This window comes from Labrus mixtus, chromosome 2 (genome assembly GCF_963584025.1).
Source record: "Labrus mixtus chromosome 2, fLabMix1.1, whole genome shotgun sequence".
Lineage (NCBI taxonomy): Eukaryota > Metazoa > Chordata > Actinopteri > Labriformes > Labridae > Labrus > Labrus mixtus.
The window spans coordinates 17,808,083-17,831,569 of record NC_083613.1 but is presented as its reverse complement, the minus strand read 5'-3'; the positions used below and the strand labels follow the sequence as shown (position 1 = coordinate 17,831,569).

At 39.0% G+C, this 23,487-nt stretch overlaps 1 protein-coding gene across 1 annotated transcript in view; it reads left to right on the top strand.

Annotated features, from left to right (window-relative positions):
• Window positions 1–268: 268 nt before the first annotated feature.
• LOC132954342 (voltage-dependent T-type calcium channel subunit alpha-1I-like) overlaps window positions 269–23,487 on the top strand; it is a 63,786-nt gene continuing 40,567 nt past the window's right edge. Inside the window, exons 1-11 of the mRNA XM_061026883.1 lie at window positions 269–306; window positions 531–1,029; window positions 1,413–1,513; window positions 4,653–4,776; window positions 5,678–5,746; window positions 15,201–15,379; window positions 16,562–16,688; window positions 17,704–17,829; window positions 18,812–18,901; window positions 21,571–21,763; window positions 23,120–23,271. Coding sequence (XP_060882866.1) covers window positions 269–306; window positions 531–1,029; window positions 1,413–1,513; window positions 4,653–4,776; window positions 5,678–5,746; window positions 15,201–15,379; window positions 16,562–16,688; window positions 17,704–17,829; window positions 18,812–18,901; window positions 21,571–21,763; window positions 23,120–23,271 — 1,698 coding nt within the window. The remainder of the gene's footprint in view (window positions 307–530; window positions 1,030–1,412; window positions 1,514–4,652; window positions 4,777–5,677; window positions 5,747–15,200; window positions 15,380–16,561; window positions 16,689–17,703; window positions 17,830–18,811; window positions 18,902–21,570; window positions 21,764–23,119; window positions 23,272–23,487) is intronic.

Sequence of the window (23,487 nt, the reverse complement as noted above, 5' to 3'; positions counted from 1 at the left end):
GTAAAAAAAATGTAACTTAAATGAAGGGCTTTTTGGCCCTTTATGTTTCAGTATCAATTTTGCCAGTATTATAGGACAAAATGATCAGATATTATGACGATATGAAAAAACACTTATATCATCAAAACTACAGGAAAAAAAAGAAGAAAATGGAAAAAAAAAGTATGTCAACATCCTCTTTCCCCTACTTTGCTCAGGTCTATGGTGCTTTGTTTTAGTTTTACTATATACAAACAGATAACATTTGCTTTATTTCTATTTAAGCGCCATGGTCGCAGTTCCAACTACCACAACTGGGGGCGCCCTGTACATCCACAGTCTGCATGGAGCCGCAGGTAGAAGACTTTTCACATTAATAAATGATTCATATCCTCATTCCACTTACTGTACTTATAGACAAACATGGCAGCATTAAACATTAACTGTTGTTTTATTTTCTTATTAGCTTATTGATTAAATTCTTACATATGATAATTTATTACCTGTTCATCAATATTTGATGTCTGCTAATTGGACTTTTTCCCCTGTAGGTCAAGCTCTAACAGCTTGGGTCGGAGGAGCTATGGGTTCGGTGGTGCTCCTCTGGTGGGAGGCAGCCTTCGTATTCAAAGCACTCGCTCCCCCCACTCCTACGCCTATGCTGCCGAGCAGGAGTCCCTTCTCTCCCACCCACCTCACTCCCATCATCCTCTCCCTCCTCATCATCCTCCCCCACCGCCGCTCTTCCTTTCCAGGCACTTATATGGAAGGAGGGATCGACGGGCTCTTTCCCTGGAGCTCCCGGAGCTGCTCCGGGCAGGAGGACAGCCCTCTGGTCTGCCCCCTGTCCACCTAGAACCTGGGAGGAGGAGTGGGTCAGGGGCAGGGGGATCCATCACTGGGGGGTCTGGTGCTGGTAGTGGATTTGGAACGGACCACCGTGACTGTAACGGCAAGACACCTTTTCCAAACACTCACTTGATAGCTGAAGTATACCCTCAAGTGAACCCACGCAAGGACAGAACAGATCTTGATGAGGAGACAGATTATGTGAGTCTCTTGAACTTCTCCATTTATTTTAAATGCCATAAAAACAGCAATAATGGAGAAGCATCACCTCCTAATGATACAGTACCATTTAGTTCTGTTGGCGTCATAATCTAGCTGTTGGTATCTTTTTATTGGTGTCCTTTATGTGAGAGGAGCTTTAGGGCTTAGTTCAGGGACGCTGCTTGCATTAGACATTTAATAATTCTTTATTTGGATATACTGGTTGATACTAAAGAAGACATACATTTATGATCATAGTGGGGCAACATTTGAATGCTATGTGCTAACAAGCTAAAAAGAAAAATGATAATATGTATTTGCTGGAAAAGATTTCTAATTTCTAACTCCTGCTCTATCTGCTCTCCTTTCCCTGTCTCCCCCAGAGTTTGTGTTTCCGTATCCAGAAGATGATGGAGGTGTACAAGCCTGACTGGTGTGAGACCAGAGAGGGGTGGTCTATCTACCTGTTCTCTCCTCAGAACAAGTGAGTGGAAAACTTCAACTTTACCCGCAACATAAACATCTGTGGGAGGTTTTCTCCCACCTAGGGTAGAAATAGAGATGATACATGTATTCACTTTTAAGACTTCTATAGTTTTTCAAATTTACCATAAAATTCAGGATATAAGACCATTTTAAGTGCTTTATTATTTTCATCAAAAAAAAAAGTGGGCTGTGTCTTATATACTGGGATGACCAATAAACCAGTACAAAATGCGGAGACATGTGCTGTTATGACCGCAAGTGCAGCTGCCACCAACACCCGCTGCACATGATGTAATTAAATAAATTGCACCCATTTATTGCGTATTGCAAGCGCCAGTTCTGCTGTGCAAAGCCTGCTGGGAAACTTAAGAACACTGCCCAGACTGGCAGCGCTACTTTTTTTAACACCTTTTCGCCTCCACTAAGGCACAATCATGCACTGAAATAAAACAGTGGCAAACTGTTGAGTAAGTACAACTAATGGAGCGCTAGTTTTGTTGAAAGGACTCCTCAGTTTTGAAATACCCTGATTTGTGTATTTTAACTAATGAATGGCCCATGTTACCTTTTTTTTCTTCTTTTTATTCCCTTCTTTTCTTTTGTCTTGTTTTACTCTGAAAATATCAATAAAAAGAAAGTATCAAATAAAAAGGACTGCTCAATTAAAGACTGGTGACCAGCGGAGGTGGGTAGTTTGGCTGTGGGTCCTTACTTCACCCCTGTCAACATTGCCTTAAGAAGAGCCCAACTACTGGACAGGTAGCTAGCAGGATTGCAAACTCCACATGGGGGAAACGAATGGTACTAGAAAGAGCTACTGTACACATCTACACATTGTAAAATTTGAAAACATTGTGAATTTTGTGAATGCAATGTAAACTATAATGCAGTAAGACAGTTTTTTTTTTATCTCTGTGAGACACCCAAAGACAGACTGGTGCTGGTACTATACTGATGCCACTTACTGTATATACAAGATTTTATGATAATCTCTAAGCATTGTCTCTAAAATCTTAAACCCTACAAAAAACTTTTTGTCTGTAATCTTAGTCGTGTGTTAAATGATCCACTAAGTCAGTTTTCTTTAGTGTAAGCATGAGGCAATCTCCAACCTTGTAGAGAGTCAATTCAATAACACAAAAACCTGTTAAACCATAAAGCTTGTGTCAATTATGCAAAGGTCAGTGGACATGAACCAGGAACGTTTAACAAAGTTTACCTTTCAGCGAGAAAACAAAGAGAGCATAATCTCTGTAGCTCTGTTATTATGTGATTTGTCGGTAGCAGAGGGTTTTTTTTGCCAAGCCCCTTTGTTAACCTTCGAAGGGAACAAAAAACAAGTGTGGAAATGTGAGTCGACAAACATGACCAGTAGCACTGACAACAAATGTTAGCTTATGTTTCAAGCTCTGTCCCGATAGTGTGGACAAACAGGAAGCTGCTGAGTCAAACCATTAGTCTGTTCTCACTGAGGAAGCTGCTGTCTTCTGGTTTCACAAAGGGCTTGTTAAAGTGATATCACTGTGTGTTTCCTTCAAACCCTATTTTCCTTCTCTAGACAGCGTTATTGACTCTGAGCTCTTAGTTGTATGTATGTTGGTGTGTGTTTGTCTGTGTTATTACGTTTTCTTTCAGCCTTCGATGCATTGCTGTCAGGAGCGCCCCTGAAAGCAACACAAGAGAAAAATCACTCAGTCACCCACTCGCTCACTCCCCCGATTCCCCGCGTGCTGATAGCCACTTAAGGGAAGCCGGGCCCCAGGGCTGTGTTTTGGCATCCTGGCAGGTGCCATCTGTCAAGCAAAGGCTGTGTGTGTTGGCGGTGTGTGTGAACTAAAGTCAGACCATATCTCTGAGAGCGTTGCGTCGCATGTTCCTGCATGTGTTTGCGGATGACTTTGCATATGTGCTTGTGGGAGAGTGTGAGCATATGCACCACGATGCCGTGTTTATACCTTGGTGTGCTGTTAGTGTGTGAGTGAGCATATGTGTGTGTGTTTATGTGGGTGTTCGCTGTCGCAAGTGTACTGTACCTAAGCACAGTTGAAGGGAGAGACAACAAGCCAAGAACCCGAGGTGTATCTCAGGCGGGATAAGTGCCGACGCAAGCGCTGCCGCCAGTCATGATCGATATCAGGGGACAGGGTTGCCAGATTTCAATCGATAGATAAAGGGACAGGGTTGCCAGGTCTGGTGGAAAAGCAGCTAGATTAGGGGATTGATTTCCTCAGCTAGAGAGCAAGTGAAGCAGAAGGTGTCTTCTGCTCCCTGTATAGCTGGCGGAGGAGACAAGATGTGTGGGATTCACTCAGGAGCTGCTTACAGCCTTTACTGGCTCTGACAGTGAAGGTTTAACAACAACACTGCAGGTGTGTGAGGATGTCTATTCAGTGGTAGTCGCCACACAAGTGAGTCTGGTCAATGGGTGCAAAGCAGCATATCTGCAGCTGGTCAGTGGTGCAACATAAATCATTTATTTCTCAAATGTTCTCAATATTTCTCCTCTGTATCAGCCTTCATCATTAATGTGTTACACCTGTGACTAATGTTTGAATTCTCTTCTAGCAGTGTTATGAAAGCATCACATTCTGCCAAAAGAAAAGTGTTCCCCTTGCTTCTAATTGTTTTTTTTTTTTTTTTTTAAATGTGTTACCAACATGTGGTTCCAAAGCGGTTTACCAACTTCCCCAATATTCATCATAAACACTTCAAATCCTCTTAAACTTCCTGCAAGCGGGACAGAGTTGTTTGTGCTTTATTTGTGCTTTTTTGCCATGCCAAGCAATAGAACAAGGGAAATATGGAATGTCACATGTCAATGCAATGTTAAGACTATGGGATATACAGTATGTATGAAATATAAATACAGTAAAGACGCTGAGTGAAATAAAGTCAAGAATTGAGAAGAGACTGTTGTAGTTCTAAAGTGAGGTCCAAAAGGTTGATCTTAACTTTTCCTGTACGTCCAGAAGGGTTCAGATCCTCAGGCGGACTCGTCCAGAGCTAAATGATACCTTACTAAAGATTTTATTTTTTAACAATTTACAGAAAATTCTGGAAGATTTCCTAAACAAGTCACACCGTTTACTTCTGTGTTCCCTTATAACCCTGGCTGTATTGTTTCTGTTTTTTTCCAGGTTCAGACAGCTCTGCCAGTCCATCATTGCCCATAAGCTCTTTGACTACGTGGTCCTGGCCTTTATCTTTCTCAACTGCATCACGGTGGCTCTGGAGAGGCCCAGAATACTGCAGGGCAGTCTGGTAAGAGCTACTGTTTAATTTCCCTCATCACATGCCACTTATAGAATGACAAACTAGCAACATGTGTTAGACACAGTGCTGTGCTGGCTTAACATTGAAATATTATGTATACCCCACTTTAGGATTTTTTTTTTTAAATAACTTGTGTAAAACAACCTGTCAAACAATTGAGAAAATACATATATTTGTTATAATTTTGTTTATTAGCAGAAGATACGAGTGATGATACAAGTAGTGTTGTCTGAGGTGAGACTGCTAATGTATTTTTTTTTTGTCTGAAAAAATCGATCTATAGACCAGATTATTTCAGTCTGGAACTACACCTTCCAAGTACAACTTTCATAGGAGAACAGGCTCAGTATAATTCTGGTTGTCTCACCATATTTAATTTCTCATGAACAGGCTGTTGCTTGTCCTCGGAAAATTAATTACTTCTCAAAATGATTTATCAGCCGGCAATTACTTCCAATGAATGAATGTACTTCAAAATGCTAATTTTCTTTCTTCGCTCAAAGTGCTCACTGGGTTCTGGCATCAAACAACTTCTCGGCAATCGAGTAGCAAAAAAAATATTGAGTTGTAAGCACTTTTCAAATCAAGTGTTTTGATGCGTTCACATTAAAGCACAGCAAGTATTTCAAATGGCATTCAATTTGGCAACAACGTTTTACATTTAATTAAAAAAGGCTGAAAAGTGATGCTGGAGTGTAAAGCAAAAGAGCAGAACTGATGTTGATTTTCTTATCCTGCTTTAAAGTGCCAAGTGCAGCCGTGCTTCTTATTTTCCCCTAGCTGCGTTTCTGCCTCTTCTCTTGTCTATTTTAATCGTTCTTCCCTTCCTCTTTTAAACCTCTGCCCTTTTGTTTTTCTCACTTTTTTGTTCTCTCTCATTATGTTGCAGGAAAGGGTGTTTCTCACGATTTCCAACTACATCTTTACTGCAATCTTCGTGGCCGAGATGACAGTCAAGGTAAAAAAAAAAAATGTTTTAATTTCTTTGTTTCAGTCTTTCAGATCTTAACTACCCTCTTTTTCTTCTGCTGGTCACTCTTGCTTTGTTTTTGTACTTTTTTCCATCACATCTTCATCCCTCTTCCTGAGCATGAGTTACCTTGAAACAAAGTACAAGGAGAACAGTAATAAAAATAGCAGTAGTTACTTTTAAACATGCTAAACTTTTCTGTCATACATCTTTAATTCATTTCATTAAATATTTTTGAATACAAAAAAGAACAGCTTTTAAAAAAACCTGATAGAAGCAGATTGGTGTTAAAGTGTTGAGGCACAGTGATCCCATATTTCTGCTGATGACAGCTCTTTTTTTAGGTTCAGAATTGCATTGTTCATCATTCATGTAGTTGTAGCCAAATTGTCTGGTGACGTCTCATCATCCCAATAAACAACCCCCAACCCTCAGATTACGACCCATTGAATAGTGAGTTAAGTCAGTTCATGTTGAAAATAAGTGTGTCGAAACCTTTGAAGTAGACACAGGATGTCAGTAGAGGCTACAAGCTGAGCTATGGCTAATACCGTTGACTATGTTATTTAGGTTACTATTCCATCAGTGGAAAGTTTCTACTGTGAGCCAAATAATCCACACAGGATGAAACTAACTAATGAAACATTGAGTAAGGAAGTTTATTATTTAAAATCAATGTTTCTCCATCTTTTTTTTTGTGGAGCGTTGTGAGCTGTGAGCTTGTTTTCAACTCATTATTAACACAACTCTGTTTACTAAAATCTTATATCCAGTTAGCAAATATTCCTAAAATAGATCATCATTTTAAAAGTGAAGGTGACATGGTATGTAAAATAGGAAAGTAATCAGTTGAAAACAAACTATTATGGAGCATGCGAGCTAAAAACTGAGTATTGCCTTGTATTGTGTACATTTTTCTCCAGTTGGAGAGGCTGATTTGAGTTAAATCATCTGGTTTGTCATCATAAGACTCATACATTTAATCCCGATCCTGTAAGTGTATTGTTATAGCTCAGTCAGGTTTCTTTCTGTTTCTGCCTTTTGTTTATGCTCCTGTCTACTTGCTCCAATCCTTTTCCCGTTTATCCATTTCATTTTTGTTTCACTTCTTGATTCCTAATTCCTTTTCTTCATTTTTATCTTGAAATATTCCTTTCATAGGAACATTCTTTGACGTTTTACCTCACTATTACGTCCTCCTACTCCTTTCCAATCCCTCCTTCCTTTCTGACAATTCTGCAACTTGTGGATAAATCAGTTGCAGTTGTTCCATTAGCGATGGGCAGCTAGATAATGCAGTTAATTACGAGGTTATCTCTCTTCAGCTGGCCTTTAGAGCTACTCCTGAACTCCCCATTGAAACACACACACATGCACACACTCCCACACACACACTAACTACTCTTCTTAATCCACTAATCTGCTATCCAGAGGACAGGGCATCATCCATTATTAAGAGATGTGTGTCTCCAGGCGTTTTCCACATTGGTAGAAATCCTATGGTGATTTATTTATGACCGGGATAATGAAGACATATGTAACACAATGATATGTAGATCAGAGTTCAAATGTGCACATACTTATATATATATATATATTATACATCTGGCCCCTGCTTGAACTAAGCTGTGTTTGTTATTTTCTTCTCTTCTGGAGCTTCATCTCCCTCTTTGCATCTTTATTTACTTCCATTCTTTCCATCAGTCTTTCGATCACTCGCATTTTCATTTGCGTTATCGTCTCCATCCCGCTCATTTGATTAAATTCATATTCATTCGCCTCTTATCGTTTTCTCTGCTCTTTTGTCCCCCTATTTGTAATTTCATCAGTTGAGCTCCGTTGTTATCGGAGTCCTCCTTCAGATGTGGTCCCCGTGCTTTCCCTCCGTTCACTTTCTTATCTGGAATAGTGATTCAGTCTTTTAACTGTGACTCCCAACATCCATTCCCTGTTTAATGAGAGATGTGACTGCTGCAATTAATCAATCTTCAAGTGTTTGTCCTGTCACTGAACCGTCACAAATCCAGGGGACTCATCTTCCACTTGTATTTGTACAAGAGATTGTTCTCAGTCGAGTTGTTCCATGCACTCGCACACTCACTCGTCTCAATAAACTTGTGACAGTGTTGTTTTTTGTTATCTATAAATGTATTACACAGACTGCCCTTATGTTCATCTGACCTAAAATAAAATAAAAAAGCAAATCAAACACATTTTCTAAGTGTACTTTAAACGTGCAAGTGCTTATAATGAGAACACAGCTGCTGGGCAAAATAAAATCACAGGCCCAGATGAGGCCTCTTAGAATATCAACATTGTCATCATCATTATATTGAAAATGAATTTAAGACTAATATTACAGTCTTTTAACTTCATTATCATTAATTATAAAGAAGTTTTGACCTCTACCTAAAAATCTCAGGATATACTGACTAGAGACCACAAATGTTTCGGAACATTTAAACTCCAAAGACAACTCAATTTAAGGAGACACTTGAAATACACTTTAGTCATGATTAGTGCTGCTTAAACTTTCTCAAACTTACCGGAACACCTACACCAACAACCATAGTTTTACATTCAAATCATTTTTTACATCCCTGAATTCAAACCAATGAGGGGAGGCATCTCCAGGATCATTCCTTGTGATCTCCCTACATGAGCAATCACTATCACCTGTAAATCTATGTGCTTTTATCACGTTTATGTTACTTTTTTTAAACTAGCTTGTGACATTTACCTCAAAAGGGTGGGTCTCAAATGTGCTTTCTCCCTTATTTCATGAAACACTTGTAACTCAAAGTGTTTGCAGTGTAAATGGCGAATCATTAAATCATCTATTTACTAATGGATTCATACTTCTATGAGAAGAGAAATTACACTTTATTAAATGCATTTCCGGGCTGGATTATGTCAGACATTTTCTTCTAAAAATTAAATTAACTGGTGGCAATAAGGTGTTGATCTCCTGTAGTGCTTTTTTGTTTTCTCACATTATTTTCAAGGCCCAAATAAACAACATCATTATCCCTGTGTCTCACCCTCCTTCTGTGTTTGCTCTCTTCATCCCCTCATCCCTCCCTCACTTAATCTGCTGGTCAGTCTGATCCCTCTCAGAGGAGACTCTAATTAAACAGAGTTTCCTCCCAGAGACACATTCAATCACAGAGGCCTCCACCTTATTTCCTGTCTACACACACACATACACACACACATTTATTTAGTGATCAGTGTAACCTGCACAAAGAGAGTCTGACCTTGAGCAAATATCTTCCATTAGAAATAAACAGGAGACTGTAGATATGGCTATCATCCGTCTCCCAATCTTTTCTCAGCTTAGATTTTTCTGAGCCCCCTTTTGATGCCATGACTTAGAGGGTTTTTTTCAACCATAACCGACCATATTTGGTACAATGGGATTGGTATGCGTTTGACAAGCAGCCTTGGTAGAGATCTGTCAATCACAGGTTGCTTTCCAAAAACATACCCTATATTTACTATAAATGGGACCTTGATTTACATTATGAACATCATGCTGTATTGAAGATTTTAGAACTAATCACATAGACCTATAACTCGATTGGAAAATGTTTACTGAGGAATTCAATTATCTGAGAAGTAGGGTCATTTCGCCTCTCATTTCCAGCAGTTGTACTTATTTTTAAACTAAGGGAATCGCCCTCTTTTGGCCTTTAAAAATGCTATTGCATGGGCGCTGGTGGTTAGTAATCCTCCAAGCAGGTGGCCCAGGTTTCGAATCCGACCTGTGGCTCCTTTTCCCGCATGTCATTCCCCGCTCTCTCTCTCCCTGATTTCTGACTCTAGCCACTGTCCTATCACTACAATAAAAGGCACAAAAAAAACGCCCCCCAAAAAAAAAAAATGCTATTTTAGAATAAGCTTCACTATTTAAACAACACAGCCTGAGGCATAAACGTGCACATCCACTGTTGTAATACAGTTTCTTCTGTTCTTTAACACTAGACAATGCTCACGATATTATATGCTAACAGTCTGATTGTTAAACATAACCCGAGTGCTCACACTGTACATGTTAAATCTGGCTTGGATAAAGTTGCCTTTGACACAAGCTAGCTAGCAAGTTAAATTGTAACAAGTCCACAGTTATTTTCTGCCAAGATATCTGTCGTGGTGCTTTCAGATGCTGTGTGACGCGGCCTGAAGACACAGTGTATGCCTGACCTAGGCTGGCCATCAATTTGCCTTTTTCCTTATTTTTTTCAGTCTTTAAAGCAAACAGACATTGGATCAGACACTAACTTGTACATTTTTATGAGACCCCAAAGGTGGGATGTTATCTCTTTAAACCTGTGCATTGTATCTTGTAAAAGTTCATACCATCAATTATAAGTATGTTGACTCCGGCTGAACTGATAGTAGATGATGCATGATAATAGCCAACCTATACTTGAGTGCTGATAAATAATCCATTACATTTTGAACTGACGTATTGAGAACAGACTTTGAATGAAACTATCAGCAAAAAGACACTTTTTTAAGTAGACAATAACAATGTATTTTTCATATTAACAAAAAAAACTTGAACATGAGCATATTTTAACACTAATCATTATTTGTAATGTTATGGAAAGTATATAAAAAGATAATTATGGAAAAAACAAATGAGCAGTTTGTGTTTGTTATAAATCATTTAACTGACTCAAAAACTTCCTAACCTTAACCAATGTGGTGTGTTGTTCCCCAAACTTGAATATACATGAGTCAGATGAAAACTGAAGTTGCTGCTGACATAGTACTGCATCATACTCATCCAACATGACAGTAAAAATCAAATAGTCCTCAACAGAAAATATAACTCATAGCCCAAAGTGTTGCTGTAAAGGGTACAAATGACACTGATTGGAAATGAATTATTGGCAATGTAATCTTTCAAATACCCAATATCAAACGTGTGATCGTAAAACTAACCCTGAACCGACAAGTACAATAATTGCCACCTTTCCTGCAAAGTGATATTACAAATGGGGTTTGAATGTAATTTCAACTGGAATTGAATGTGACACACTTGCACTCTCATCCACAGGATGGCTTAGTGTGAGAGACGAGGAGCAGGCTTTGATGACAGCGCTGGCATCAACCTGCTATTGATTTCCCATGCATTATGTGGTATCATGGTAATATTTGATCTGTCTAACGGAGGCCCAACGGCATTCCAATAGTACCAGTGGGGCTTCAGTACAGCCAGCTGTATTCAGTATAGCTTTCATGTGACATCACACGCTTATGGAACCGCCCACCTAGAGGGCAAGAAAGGCTCTCTACCACTGTACGCTACTGAGAAGTTACTGGTCTCAGTTGCCCCCTGCGTGTTTTTATCTGTTTTATTTTTAAAATTTTCAAATGAAATACAGTTGTTGTTTTATGTGATACACTAACCGACGAGGAGACTAGCCCGAGTTTTGCTTCTACAAAATTTAATTCGAGAAAAAAAACAGAAAGGAGGAAGTTTGTGGATTACTGCAGTTAGACCCTCCGCGGCCCCTGTGACGGGAAACATCGGACATCTCCTCATCCTGACATCAATTACTGTGTTGACTAAAGCTAAATATTCCTGCCGTTAACTCAAATTACTGCCCCAGAAAACTAAGATTAACAGCTGATACTATCCTGATAGTATCGCTAGCTAACACTAACTAGCTAATGTTAGCTAATTAGCACTCACCGATGCTTGAATGATGAGGAATGTCTTGCCCTTCACTTCTCAAACAGCAGCATTATCGACCCAGACCGATCAATAATACATAAAGCTGCCTGTATGTTTGTAGACTTTCATCCTACAGCGGTGTAAGGAGAGGAATTTTCCTCTAAATATCAGCAATATCACTGAAGTGACGTTCTGGTGTTACGGTGAAAAGAGTGACCATGTTAACTGATGACTTTCAGACAAACGCGACTGAAAGTGTCCTAACAAATGCCTCTTTGTTCCATTTTTGTATTATCATAATGTCAAAATTACTTAAGAGATATGTTTAAATGAAAGCTAAACAAATAGGCTTTCGTTAGGACACTTAACATACAACAACCAGACTCACTCGGCTGACAGTCACCAGTTAACATGGTAACTCTTTTAACTGAAACACTGGCACGGACTTTGCCGTTTCTAGCGCTACAAATAGTGTTCCGTGTGCTGTTAATGTATCGAAACTGCCCCAAACTTAAAGTTTATCTTAATATCTTAGTTTTGCTATGGTTGTCAGGTGATCGATGTGTCGTTTATAGGAGATGTTAAATTAAAAGCCTGTGATGCAGTTCTACAGGGTTTTCAACGGTGGCCGTTACTTTCCTGGGCGTTTTTTGCCCTCCAGCCCTCCGCGCTGATGACGTCACTGAAAGCTATGAATTAATACAGCAGTTGTTTTATAATCAAATGTACAGGCTGTCAAAAGGTGACAAAAGACCTGTCGTATAGACTCTGACAGTGACTTGTTGCCATGAAGATCTCTTAGAGACGGATAAAACATATTCTCACAGTCAGAGTTCTCTCTCATTGACAACTGTCAGACAGCACGGAAAGATGATCTCTTTCTGAACAGAGCTCTGTAGATTTCTACAGAATGACAACTTTGGAAGATTTTGGATACATCAGTGTCTTTCTCTTTCCTTATCGTACTCTTATCTGGCTGCCTTGGTTTTCTTTAATGTAATTTCACCCCATTTTCTTTTCCTGTCACTGCTATACACCCAGCTTCTACGTTATATCTATATAGTTAGGATAGCCTGACAGTTGGCATAGTTACTGTTATCTGCTGAAAGTTTCTCATTTTGAGTAACAGCTGAGACAGCAATGCAGGTTTGTTCACAACAGGATATACTGTTCAGGGTTTTCAGCAATGTTTTAGAAGTATTTTGTGAAAGTGAAGAGGACAAAGTAGGAGGTTAAAATGTAAAAGGGGAACATCAAGTGAATCTAAGGATATATTTTCTAAGAATGCCTTGACAAGAGTTAGCTGTAAAGGCTGTCTTCACTTACTGTCTGCACATATGGTAAAATAGAGACTTGTTCTGGTGCCCTATTTTGGTTCAAATTTAAATCTGAATGAGCTCCTTTTGTTGCATTGCATACAATGATTGATTCATCACAGATACTAGAAACTAACTTTGCATTCATTTGCTGTCCTTTTTTTTACAAGTTCTAATTACCAATCCAAATTCCTGATATTCCCAATTTGGAATAACGAAAAAGAGTCTGTGGAGCTGTGGAGCGCATGTTCATCTGTTTGCATTGAGTTCCAATCACACTTTGGCTCGATGTGGCTTACTAAGGCAGTACAGACCCCAAATAAACAGATCTTGCTGTGATTTAATTGCGTGCAGAAATAGCTTAAACTTGAAGAACGTACACAAATATCATGCTTTGTCAGGTCTGTCCACAATACAACAGGAAATTGTAAAGATGCTTGATTTTAGACAATCCTGTAGCTACCTTGTCTTTTAATGCAATCTCAGGAAACAATAAACATGGCCCTGCAAGAAATTTTTGCATTAGCTTTGTATGTAATCACTGCGCTAAAAATTCCTTTCTCTTTTGGTCTGAAGACCCTTGAAGACTTTAAAAGTGGCAATGAAAGTTTGCCTCAAAGGACACCATCTCCACTCCACTGGTTGGATTTACAGCAGTTACAACAGATTCCAATAGTGGCCCACTAGTATCAGATTGTCTATAGAGTCTTTGGAAACCCCTTCTGTAGAATAATTCAGATGAAGTACATACACACAATCTACAGGATTGTGTGTATGTACTTCATCTTCACCATATCTTCACACTAAAGCTGCAGTGAACACATTATTAAGACGACAGCTACAACTCCTCTGGAATAAGCTTTATTATTGATTCTTCTCGGGATGGTAGATGACGTGGCAATGTAAGAGAAGTGGACTATTCTGAACTCATTATGGATGAATTCAAACAGATTTATGTTTGCAGTGATAAATCTGGGTCGATTGTGATTTCTGCAAATACAATAGTTAAGATCATAGAGCAGCATGCTGGAAGGTTGTCAGAGCCTACATCCATGTCTACAGGTTTCTAATCGCTAATGCACCATAGACACATTTTAGTGGCTCATTCTGTGGCGTTGTACTATCATTATGCTTTGGGCATGTTCCCAAATACATGCATCATCACCATCACCGCCGATTTAACCATTGCCAGATTTTTCCATAGTTTTCGACAATGTCTCTAGTGCCATTTTCTGCCAAACTTGACACACAAACTCTCTGCGTCTCTGACAATTCTCTTTCAACATGACATGACAGCCACACCAGTTTGTTATTACCATGAAAGCTCCTAGCAGATGTCGTCGAAATATCTGCTGTGTAACTTTTCCTCCAACCTTGAAACGGTTTGATTTCGCAAAACTTTCTATTTGTTATTTGAGAGCTCTTCTTGGCTCTCTTCTCCGCCCCTTCCTTCCACCTCTCATTCCTCTCTCTGATAGCTGTCTCACTGTTTCCACAACATTGTTGACTTCTTCCACCTCATTCAGCCATTTTCTCTGAAGAATCTACTTCTCCTTGTCCCTTTCTGATTCAATTCCCATCAAGGTTCGACTAGTGAGTACGACCTCACATTTAACTTTAGCTGGTTGTTATGTTTACAGCTTTGGTCACAACAACATACACCATTATATTTTCTCAGCCATGCTTGAACAGCTTCTGAGTTTAGAGTGTAAAGTGAAAGTTTCTGATTTAAGAGGATTTGGAGGTACTTCTGAATTGTGATGTCAGCAGTCCAAACCTGAGGTTTTAATCACAGACTTTTCACTTAGTTTTCGTCATAGTCAGCAACATTTGATGCCAGAAAAGGTGGTTAACGGCACAAACAAATCCATCAGACTTTTGTTTCACTGGGGATTCATTATATTGAAAGAGCATGAAGTTTAACTCACTGAAGAGATTTCTAGTGCTCCCTAAGAATGGAGCAGATTCCCTTGCCTTATACTAGTCTTTCCTTTTCCCTCCTCTACATTTCCCCTGTCTGTTTTTCCTTTGAACACTCAATTTCTCATCGGGGTTTAGGGGCTGTTTCTTGTCTTCCCCTCCTTTCCTCCTTTAATCTCCCTGACAATTTAACTATTTTGAATATAGCACGCTCTCAGCCAATCACACACCTCTCCTCCATCTGTATTTTTAACTTTCATCTTTAAAATGTTCAAATGACTCCTCTCCTCTCCTCTCCTCTCCTCTCCTCTCCTCTCAGCAGCTAATATGAAATGAAAAACTAGTTTGAGATGCTTACTGTAATAAGTAATCAGAATATCAAAGAGAGTGTGTGTGTGTGTGTGTGTGTGTGTGTGTGTGTGTGTGTGTGTGTGTGTGTGTGTGTGTGTGTGTGTGTTTGCCTAGCCACTTGTGCATTACCTGTGTTGGATTCTGCATCTCTCTCCCTTCATCTCTTCAGGTTGTGTCCATGGGTCTGTACCTTGGGGAGAAAGCCTATCTTAGGAGCAGCTGGAACATCCTTGATGGATTCCTCGTATTCGTGTCCTTGATTGACATTGTGGTGTCGATGGCGGGCGGGGCTAAGATCCTGGGGGTTCTCCGTGTTCTCAGGTTACTCAGGACGCTACGTCCCCTCAGGTAAGGAGATCAAACATGTCATGTTTCTCTAACAGCCATGGACTGTGTTTAATTGGACCTATTCTCTTAGTTTCTAATGGGAAGCTAATTTTTGCATCATGTCATTAATACTGAATTAAATAAAAGTTATAATATGAAAGTTATTACATTTTAGAGGTGTTGGTTTTTGAAGATTTGCTTTAGTTCTCGTTAGCGGTAGCCTGTCTTTTTCTTCAATCAACTGTACACAGCTCAATATTTCCAAACAGACAGGAAAGTGGCTTAAATGTTTTTATGTAATTATTGAATTTAAAGTTAAAAAGCACATTTCTCTTAATGTTCAACTTCACCATATCAATCAACCAGAGTGTAAATTACGAGAAAGCAGGAATATGAATGCAGTGATACAAGAGACGTGTGTTAATTGTGTAGGAGTTGCTTTGATTAAAATCAATGTTTCAATTGAAATGGGATTCTAAAGTTCTATAGATATAAAAGTAATATTAGCTGGTTGAAGAGAGTGTCCCCTATCCCTTATGACCCCAAACGAACGCTAACTTCCTTCCCTTGTCACATACATTATGTATATGTTTTGAGCAGTTAAAGAAATGACTGAATATTCACTCTTGGGCTGTTCCATTTGGATAACTGTTAACAACATCGAAGGGGCCAAATTTACAATAAATTCACATAACTGAAGAAGCTAATACATAACTTAACCCTATTTGTCAAACAAAACTACTTTCCTGTTCCATTAATTGTACATGACACCTTGGCTCTGTCTTGTGACCTCCTGCTTTAAGCCAGTGTTTTTAACCTTTTAGTGCCCGGCATGACCTGATAAAGCAAGAGAAACTATTAATGCACCATGGGATCCTACACAGTCTTTCTCAAATACTGAAATGAGTACATTAAACACCACCAGAAGTGGAAAATGTTGCTGCATCAAATCAGGCTACACAACTACACTTTTATTGTTGCTTTTGATGATGACTCAAATTTCTGCATATACTGTAAGAACAAGTCTAAGACTTAAAATGAGACTTAGAAACAATCATATCGTTGTCTCACTATGCCCCTTTCTCTGTCTTTGTCTGTCATTCTCTCTGTTCATTACTCTCTCTCTCTCTCTCTCTCTCTCTCTCTCTCTCTCTCTCTCTCTCTCTCTCTCTCTCTCTCTGCATGGTTCTCTCTGTCCTGCAGGGTGATCAGCAGGGCTCCAGGGCTCAAGCTGGTAGTAGAGACCCTCATCACGTCGCTCAAGCCCATTGGCAACATCGTCCTCATCTGCTGTGCCTTCTTCATCATCTTTGGCATTCTAGGTGTTCAGGTAATGTCTGTCAAAAATTGATGAATATCTCTACTTAATCAGGAGATATCAAAACCCTTTAGGGAGGTATAGGGGGGATTTATAGGTTCTGTGTCTTCTGATTACTCAAAGCGTTTTTACACTGTACACCTACACAACCACACCCTGATGGCAGAGGCTGCTCTGTAAAGTGACCATCAGAAGTAACTTAATCACATTCATACACGTTGATACCCCACTGACAGAGCAGCAGAAGCAACTTGGGGTTAAGTGTCTTGCATCTAACACGTGGCTGCAGGAGCTGGAGATCGAACCCCCGACCTTCTGGTTGACAGACGACCAACTATACCAACTGAGCCAAAGCCGCCCCACCCAAATGATGGTGCTTCTCAATCCCAGGAGTTTATCCATTTCTTACAACAATGGTTTTCAACAACATTTACTTATATATAGTATATATTCAACAATATTTATATCCTGTACATTTTGATAAAATGTATTACATTAACATGTCAGTTTCAATTTTCCTTCAGTATGCCTCTCCATTTTACTGTCAAAAGTGTCTCATTAAATTAACGTCTCTCTATGTACCCTGAAAGTGTCACTGTTATCAACAAAGCAGGATACATCATTAGAAACTTATACATTATATAGTAGTGCAGGCAAGTTTAAATGACTAGCAAACATACAGCTAACTAGATTGCTGCTATTTTAATTTAATCCCCGCAGTCTTGTTTGCATCCAGTTTTCAATACAAACACTGCATTATTTTTAACCATCCCCTCTTTGATGTGTTCACATTGATCGGAAATTAAAAACCTCTTCTCTCTGAACAAAACAAACACACTGTTGAAATGAGGTGCTGTTTGAGTGAGACTTCATCCAAACACTTGTTGCAGAAGCCAATTATGAAATTCCTTCAAAATCTGCATGAAAGAAGATCCTAATAAACAAGAGTTGTCATGACTTCATCAAAATGTATTTGTGTGTGCCTCTGTCTCTCATTTCCCTCCCTGTGTGTGTTTTTCCTTCCCAGCTCTTCAAAGGGAAGTTCTTCTACTGTGTGGGATTCGATGTGAAGAACATCACTAACAAATCCGACTGTCTGGCTGCCAACTATCGATGGGTTCACCACAAATACAACTTTGACAACCTTGGACAGGTACAAGAGAGGAAAACACAACCTGTCTGGATTTCTTTGAAACATATTCACTCTGGATGTAAACACAGAAAACGTTGCACACATTCTCATGAAGACACAAATATAATAAGCTAATGCTATAGGACAGAAAATTCTAGTGAACTACACATGGGCAATTGTGCAAGGAACGCTTCAACATCTGGAAAAAAAAAGATTCTAAAAAGTGAAAATGAAGCTGAAAATTTGGACCTTTACAGTTTCTATTCTTGTTGATTGAATTAAATCTGGTGTCTCTGGCCAAAGTCCTGTGCCAGTGCATTGGTTTTTATTTACAAAAATAAGCTAGGATTGTTTTTTAGGACATAAAAACAAAACAAAAACAATGTTGGAGGGCGCTAAGAGGTCAAGGAAACAACACTACGAGGAGATTGTTGGTGAATTTATTATCATGGCTTAAAATAGGAGACATACATTCTGGACAGATAAATCTATTTCCTCACATTGCAGGCTTAGAGTTTATTTAAATCTCACTCATGACACAAATAAAAAGCCAAAACACACAGTTCATATTTTCATTTTGTCTTTCAATAATGATGTTTTCTTTATGTATGTATTAAATAGTCAATTCAAAAGAATATACAAAATTGAAGACACATGAAGGCAATATAAAGTGTGTGTGTGTGTGTGTGTGTGTGTGTGTGTGTGTGTGTGTGTGTGTGTGTGTGTGTGTGTGTGTGTGTGTGTGTGTGTGTGTGTGTGTGGTAAAAACCTGTAAATGACACACTGAAGAGATTTAAAAGTAATACAAAACCAAACCACCAGGACAACTTCAATAAATAAATGTTTTACCTGTGGCAAAAGTCCAAAAGAGGAAGGGTCTGAAGTCCAGCAGCTTGTTTGAAACAAATACAATGTGTTTGCTTTGCTGAACCCTAAAGAAACTGGTACCATATACATTTATGTTACTAAAATCATACTTTATGTTTATGTGTTTGTTTCCCAGGCTCTCATGTCTCTGTTTGTGCTGGCCTCAAAAGATGGCTGGGTCAACATTATGTACCATGGCTTGGATGCAGTGGGGATAGACCAGCAGGTAACACCAGACACAAACTGCAGTGTGCATCAAACACTGCTACAAACCTGTGTGTCCCTCTTAGTCACATGCTGACACACAGAAAGTCTCAAACTGCTGACTTACTCTGTAGGCATCCTTTTTTGTTTTCACCGCTTGTTTGGTTCTGGTTTGAAGTTGCAAAATGAGTCATGTGGGCTTCATGCCTGGATCTCCAGCAGCATCCTCCAGCTCTTTCTGGGGAATCCCACGCGTTCTTGGGCCAGATGGGAGAAGAAATTTGTCCTTCTGTTCACTTGGGATCTCCACCCAGCTGGATGTTCCTATAAACTCCTCCACAGGGAGACATCCTGATCAGATCCTCAAACCATCTTAAGCAGTTCCACAACTGGTTAATGAATATCTACTCTTTACCTTCATCTAAAAGTTACATTAAAACAGGATAATCTTGTGGTTTGAGATTTCAGCTGGGAGACCGTTGCTAACTAGAATCACACCTACCAATGATAAAGAAGCTTTGTCCAACAACTCTCTCAACAAAACTCGTAATCTAATATAATGATCCCTTGACACCATAGTTGTCGAGCTGTGCAGAGGTGATAAAGGAGCAAAGGTTTGGGGCTTCTCCGTCCAACTCTGTTTTTCCATCACTGAGAAAACTCTTTCCACACATTTTCATGTGTACAACTAAGAAAGAATATAATACTCCTTCAGGGAGAGACTGTCCAAAAAAAAAAACGCTGAAATATTTAGATTGCAAACTATGTTTTAAATCTTTCACTGTGACTTTGAATATGGGTCTTCAGAACTGCACATTGGAGATAGCATTATCCTAACTTATTTGACTGCTGAAACCAAAAGTTAAACTATATGGTTGTCCGTGATACAGCTGATTATCACTCACATTGACATTTATACATATGCTAATGTGCATTGTAAATACGACAGGAGAAATGGCGGAAGTCAGGTGACATAGAATAAAGAGAAATAAGGTCAGGTTGGGAAGGTTGTCGATGGCACACACAATAATGTCATAAAGGAGAAAAGTGAAACCAAGACTCAATGTCGACTTCTTGAAGGTAATGATGTCACTTACCTTATGTACGTAAATAAACACACAAACATAGTTTATTGTATTAAACATGGACAGAGCATCAGTGACATCACCCAGCGGTTTCTGAAGCAGAGTTTTGAAGCTCTACAATGTGCACACCTATTAGTCAACTCAGCCATATCCCTAATTATGCTAAACTGGCTCTATTTCATGACAATGCATCAGTCAAACACTTTTGGATACTGCAACAACCCTGCTTTATGATTTCAGGTTCAATCAAAACATCAAATGCAAACTCCTTTTCTACGCTCATTGAGTAGACTGATAATAAGAGGCTTTAAAGGGCGGAGCTTGACTGCACAGAATTGGAAAACTCACTAGCTGCAAGAAAGTTTAGACACAGTCTTTGTATTCATGATTAAGGCTAAAGAGAACAATGCAATGATACAGAGAAGTTCCTGATGTCAGTACAGTTCCCTTTTACCTGACAAATCCTGCACACATTCACACGCTTGAGGTCAAATTCAATTCTTTTTACATTTATCTAAATATACATCAGAGAGAGAGGGCATCTTTCTGGATGATTCAGTTTCCTGCCTCGGGGAGAGACTTCGCTGCAGTCCAACATGGCTCTGAATGACTAATCCCATTCGCACTCCGACCCGTGCTTTCAACACTCAACCCTCCTCCGACTAAAAGATCTGACTCACATCTTCAGATTTTCAGCACTTCAACTTCATTTTGGTTTTGTAATGACTCTCTGAAATAATTGCATCCATATCCAGTCATCTCCATCTTTTCTCATATTGTCTCCCTTCCCTGTCTCGTCTTCTGTTCCCCTGTCGTCCTTTTTAACAAGGGGAGTTCTGGACTGCACTGACTGTGGATGGGCTTTGTTAATTCAAAGACTATGAGCTCAATTTAACATAATTAATATTTCCCTTGCCATTTTTTAAATTAAATTTATGACAAAGATAACTTATCCACATTTTTTGATGAATAAACTGATACTTTAAAGTTACCTTTGAGATATAATCATCTGAATTTCTCAGTCAGCCTTAGTCATACAAGTTATCTGGTTTGATATTTTCCAATTAAAAATACATTCCTGGAAAGATGACTACAAATAGGATAAAAGGTTGTCTTATCCTTCTTCGGTGCAGGAGCACTTGCTAACTTGAAGTCAAAAAACTGTGGACCATTTCAAATGTACCTAATCCGTTCTACTGTAGAATTAAAAATAAATTATATATGTTTTTTTTCATTCTGCAATGAAAAAAAAACATTTGCCTTGCTAGGTCAACACTTAATTGGCAATCAACATAATTACGCCAGTTCTCACCCACATGTTTTTTTTATTTTGTCTTGTTTTTTATTTTAGAATTGTTTTTGGTAGTGTTTAACATTAATTAGATTATGGTGGAAAACATATACATTTACAAAGCAGTCTCTCTCTGTGTTAAATTCAACATTCAACAAGGTATACTCCATTTAGCTAACTGTGTGTTTTTTTATAACCTTGTTTGGTTTGAAAGCCCAATGTATTTATTTATTTTCCATTTTAGACATTTTTAACTCTAAATCTTTTTTCTTCTTCCCATTTATTTTCTCCCTACTCTCCCCTCCCCTTCCTCAGCCAACAACCAACAACAACCCCTGGATGCTGCTTTACTTCATATCCTTCCTCCTCATCGTCAGCTTCTTTGTGCTCAACATGTTTGTGGGCGTTGTGGTGGAGAACTTCCACAAGTGTCGCCAGCATCAGGAGGTGGAGGAGGCCAGGCGTCGAGAGGAGAAACGCCAGCGACGCATGGAGAAGAAGAGGAGAAGTAAGACCAAGGGGAACAAGCAGAAAGGGAAGCGTGGTAGGAATAGAGGCTTTAAAGGCCATGAAAGGAAAGATGAAACAAAAGCAAAGGTAGAGGGATTAGGAAGGAAACTGGGTTGAAATGAAAAAGAGAAATTGATGTTTAGTAAAGAAGGGAGAAAAGTGAAGATGGGATGGAGGATGGATGGAAAGAGAAGAATACAGTAATTGATTAAATATGTAGAATACAAACGTATATACAAAGTCCCTATTTCTTCTCTCATTAATATGTTACTTTAACCTGTTCTAATCCAGCATTTTAGTTGATATGTAAAATAAGCGGGTAAATTAAACTTTGTAAGCCTCTGCCTTTCTCAAATCTTAATGGCATAAATCTAGTCTAGGGCTGTCAAACGATTCAATTTTTTAATCTCAACAAATCCTTAAATTTCAATAGTAAATCATGATTTATCACATTTACGATTGCATGTTTTAAAATTCTATTCTTGTGCATTTAAAAACAGAATTTTGTTAGGCTTTGATTTTGTATATTTGAACTCTCTTTAGTTGTAGGTACTTTACTCCTGTTTGATTACAAACCTGCTTTTATTTTTAGATTAAATAATGAACTTCTGGTAGATCAAAAGTAATGACATTAACTTAACCACAGAAAAACAAACTCATTAGTGATAAAAAATAAATAAATAAAAACAGCTGAAGATGACAGTAAAAAAGTGAAATGTTTGATGTCACAAGATTGATATTACATTTCAGTTTTCAACTGAGCTGTCCAGGAATTATTTAAAGAAGACATCAAAAGACAATTAAGACAATCAAGGGCACAGCAGGGTCTTTCTTTTCCATCTCTGGGACAATAGCAAGACGCTGCCGTGCACCTAGAGGGACAGAATAACATGCCAACTTAATTGCACTGCAATTAACGTGACAGCCCTTGTTACAAAAACGGACTCTTCTTTTGCTTTGCCCCTCGTTTTTCATGCCTTTTGAAGAATTTTTTTTTTTTTCAGTTTTCATCTTGCATTGTTTCTTTCTCAATGTTCTTACTACTTTTTAACACATATCTATTTCTCTTTATTTGCCCATTTTCCTTTGAACACCTCTTTTATTGTGTTCTTAATCTCAACCCTCCTGGATTCATTTTTTTTTTTTTGCTTTATTCCTACATTTTTGGTTTTTCTTTGCCCTTTTTCTTGATTCTGTGCTTTCATTTCCTCCCAGTCCATTCCTCTTGAAATCTTAATAACATTTGGTTTCCATTAACCTTCATTAACGTTATTTGCTGCTCTCTAACCAATCAAAATCTGTGTTATTCCTCCTTCTCATATCTCTTCTCCATCTTTGCTCTTTCTCCCTCCAGAGGCCCAAAAGCTGCCATACTATGCATCCTACGGTCCAGCCCGCCTGGCAATCCACACTCTGTGTACCAGCCACTACCTGGACCTGGTCATCACCTTTATCATCTGCATCAATGTGATCACCATGTCCCTGGAGCACTACAGTCAGCCACAGGTGAACAGGCTTACCAATGGCAATGGAGGCATGATCAGGCTGTGGGTGTTTGGAGTCAGACAGATCCAGTAGACTTGTTGAAGGGCTCCTGAGTGGGTGGTGATACACCATCTGGGTTGAGTTTTTTAGAAGTGGGCACTCCCGGAGGCAGGCTGCCAACCTGCTGCTCTGAATCAGCAGCAAAAACAGCCAAAAACCAAAATGTTTATCCACGTG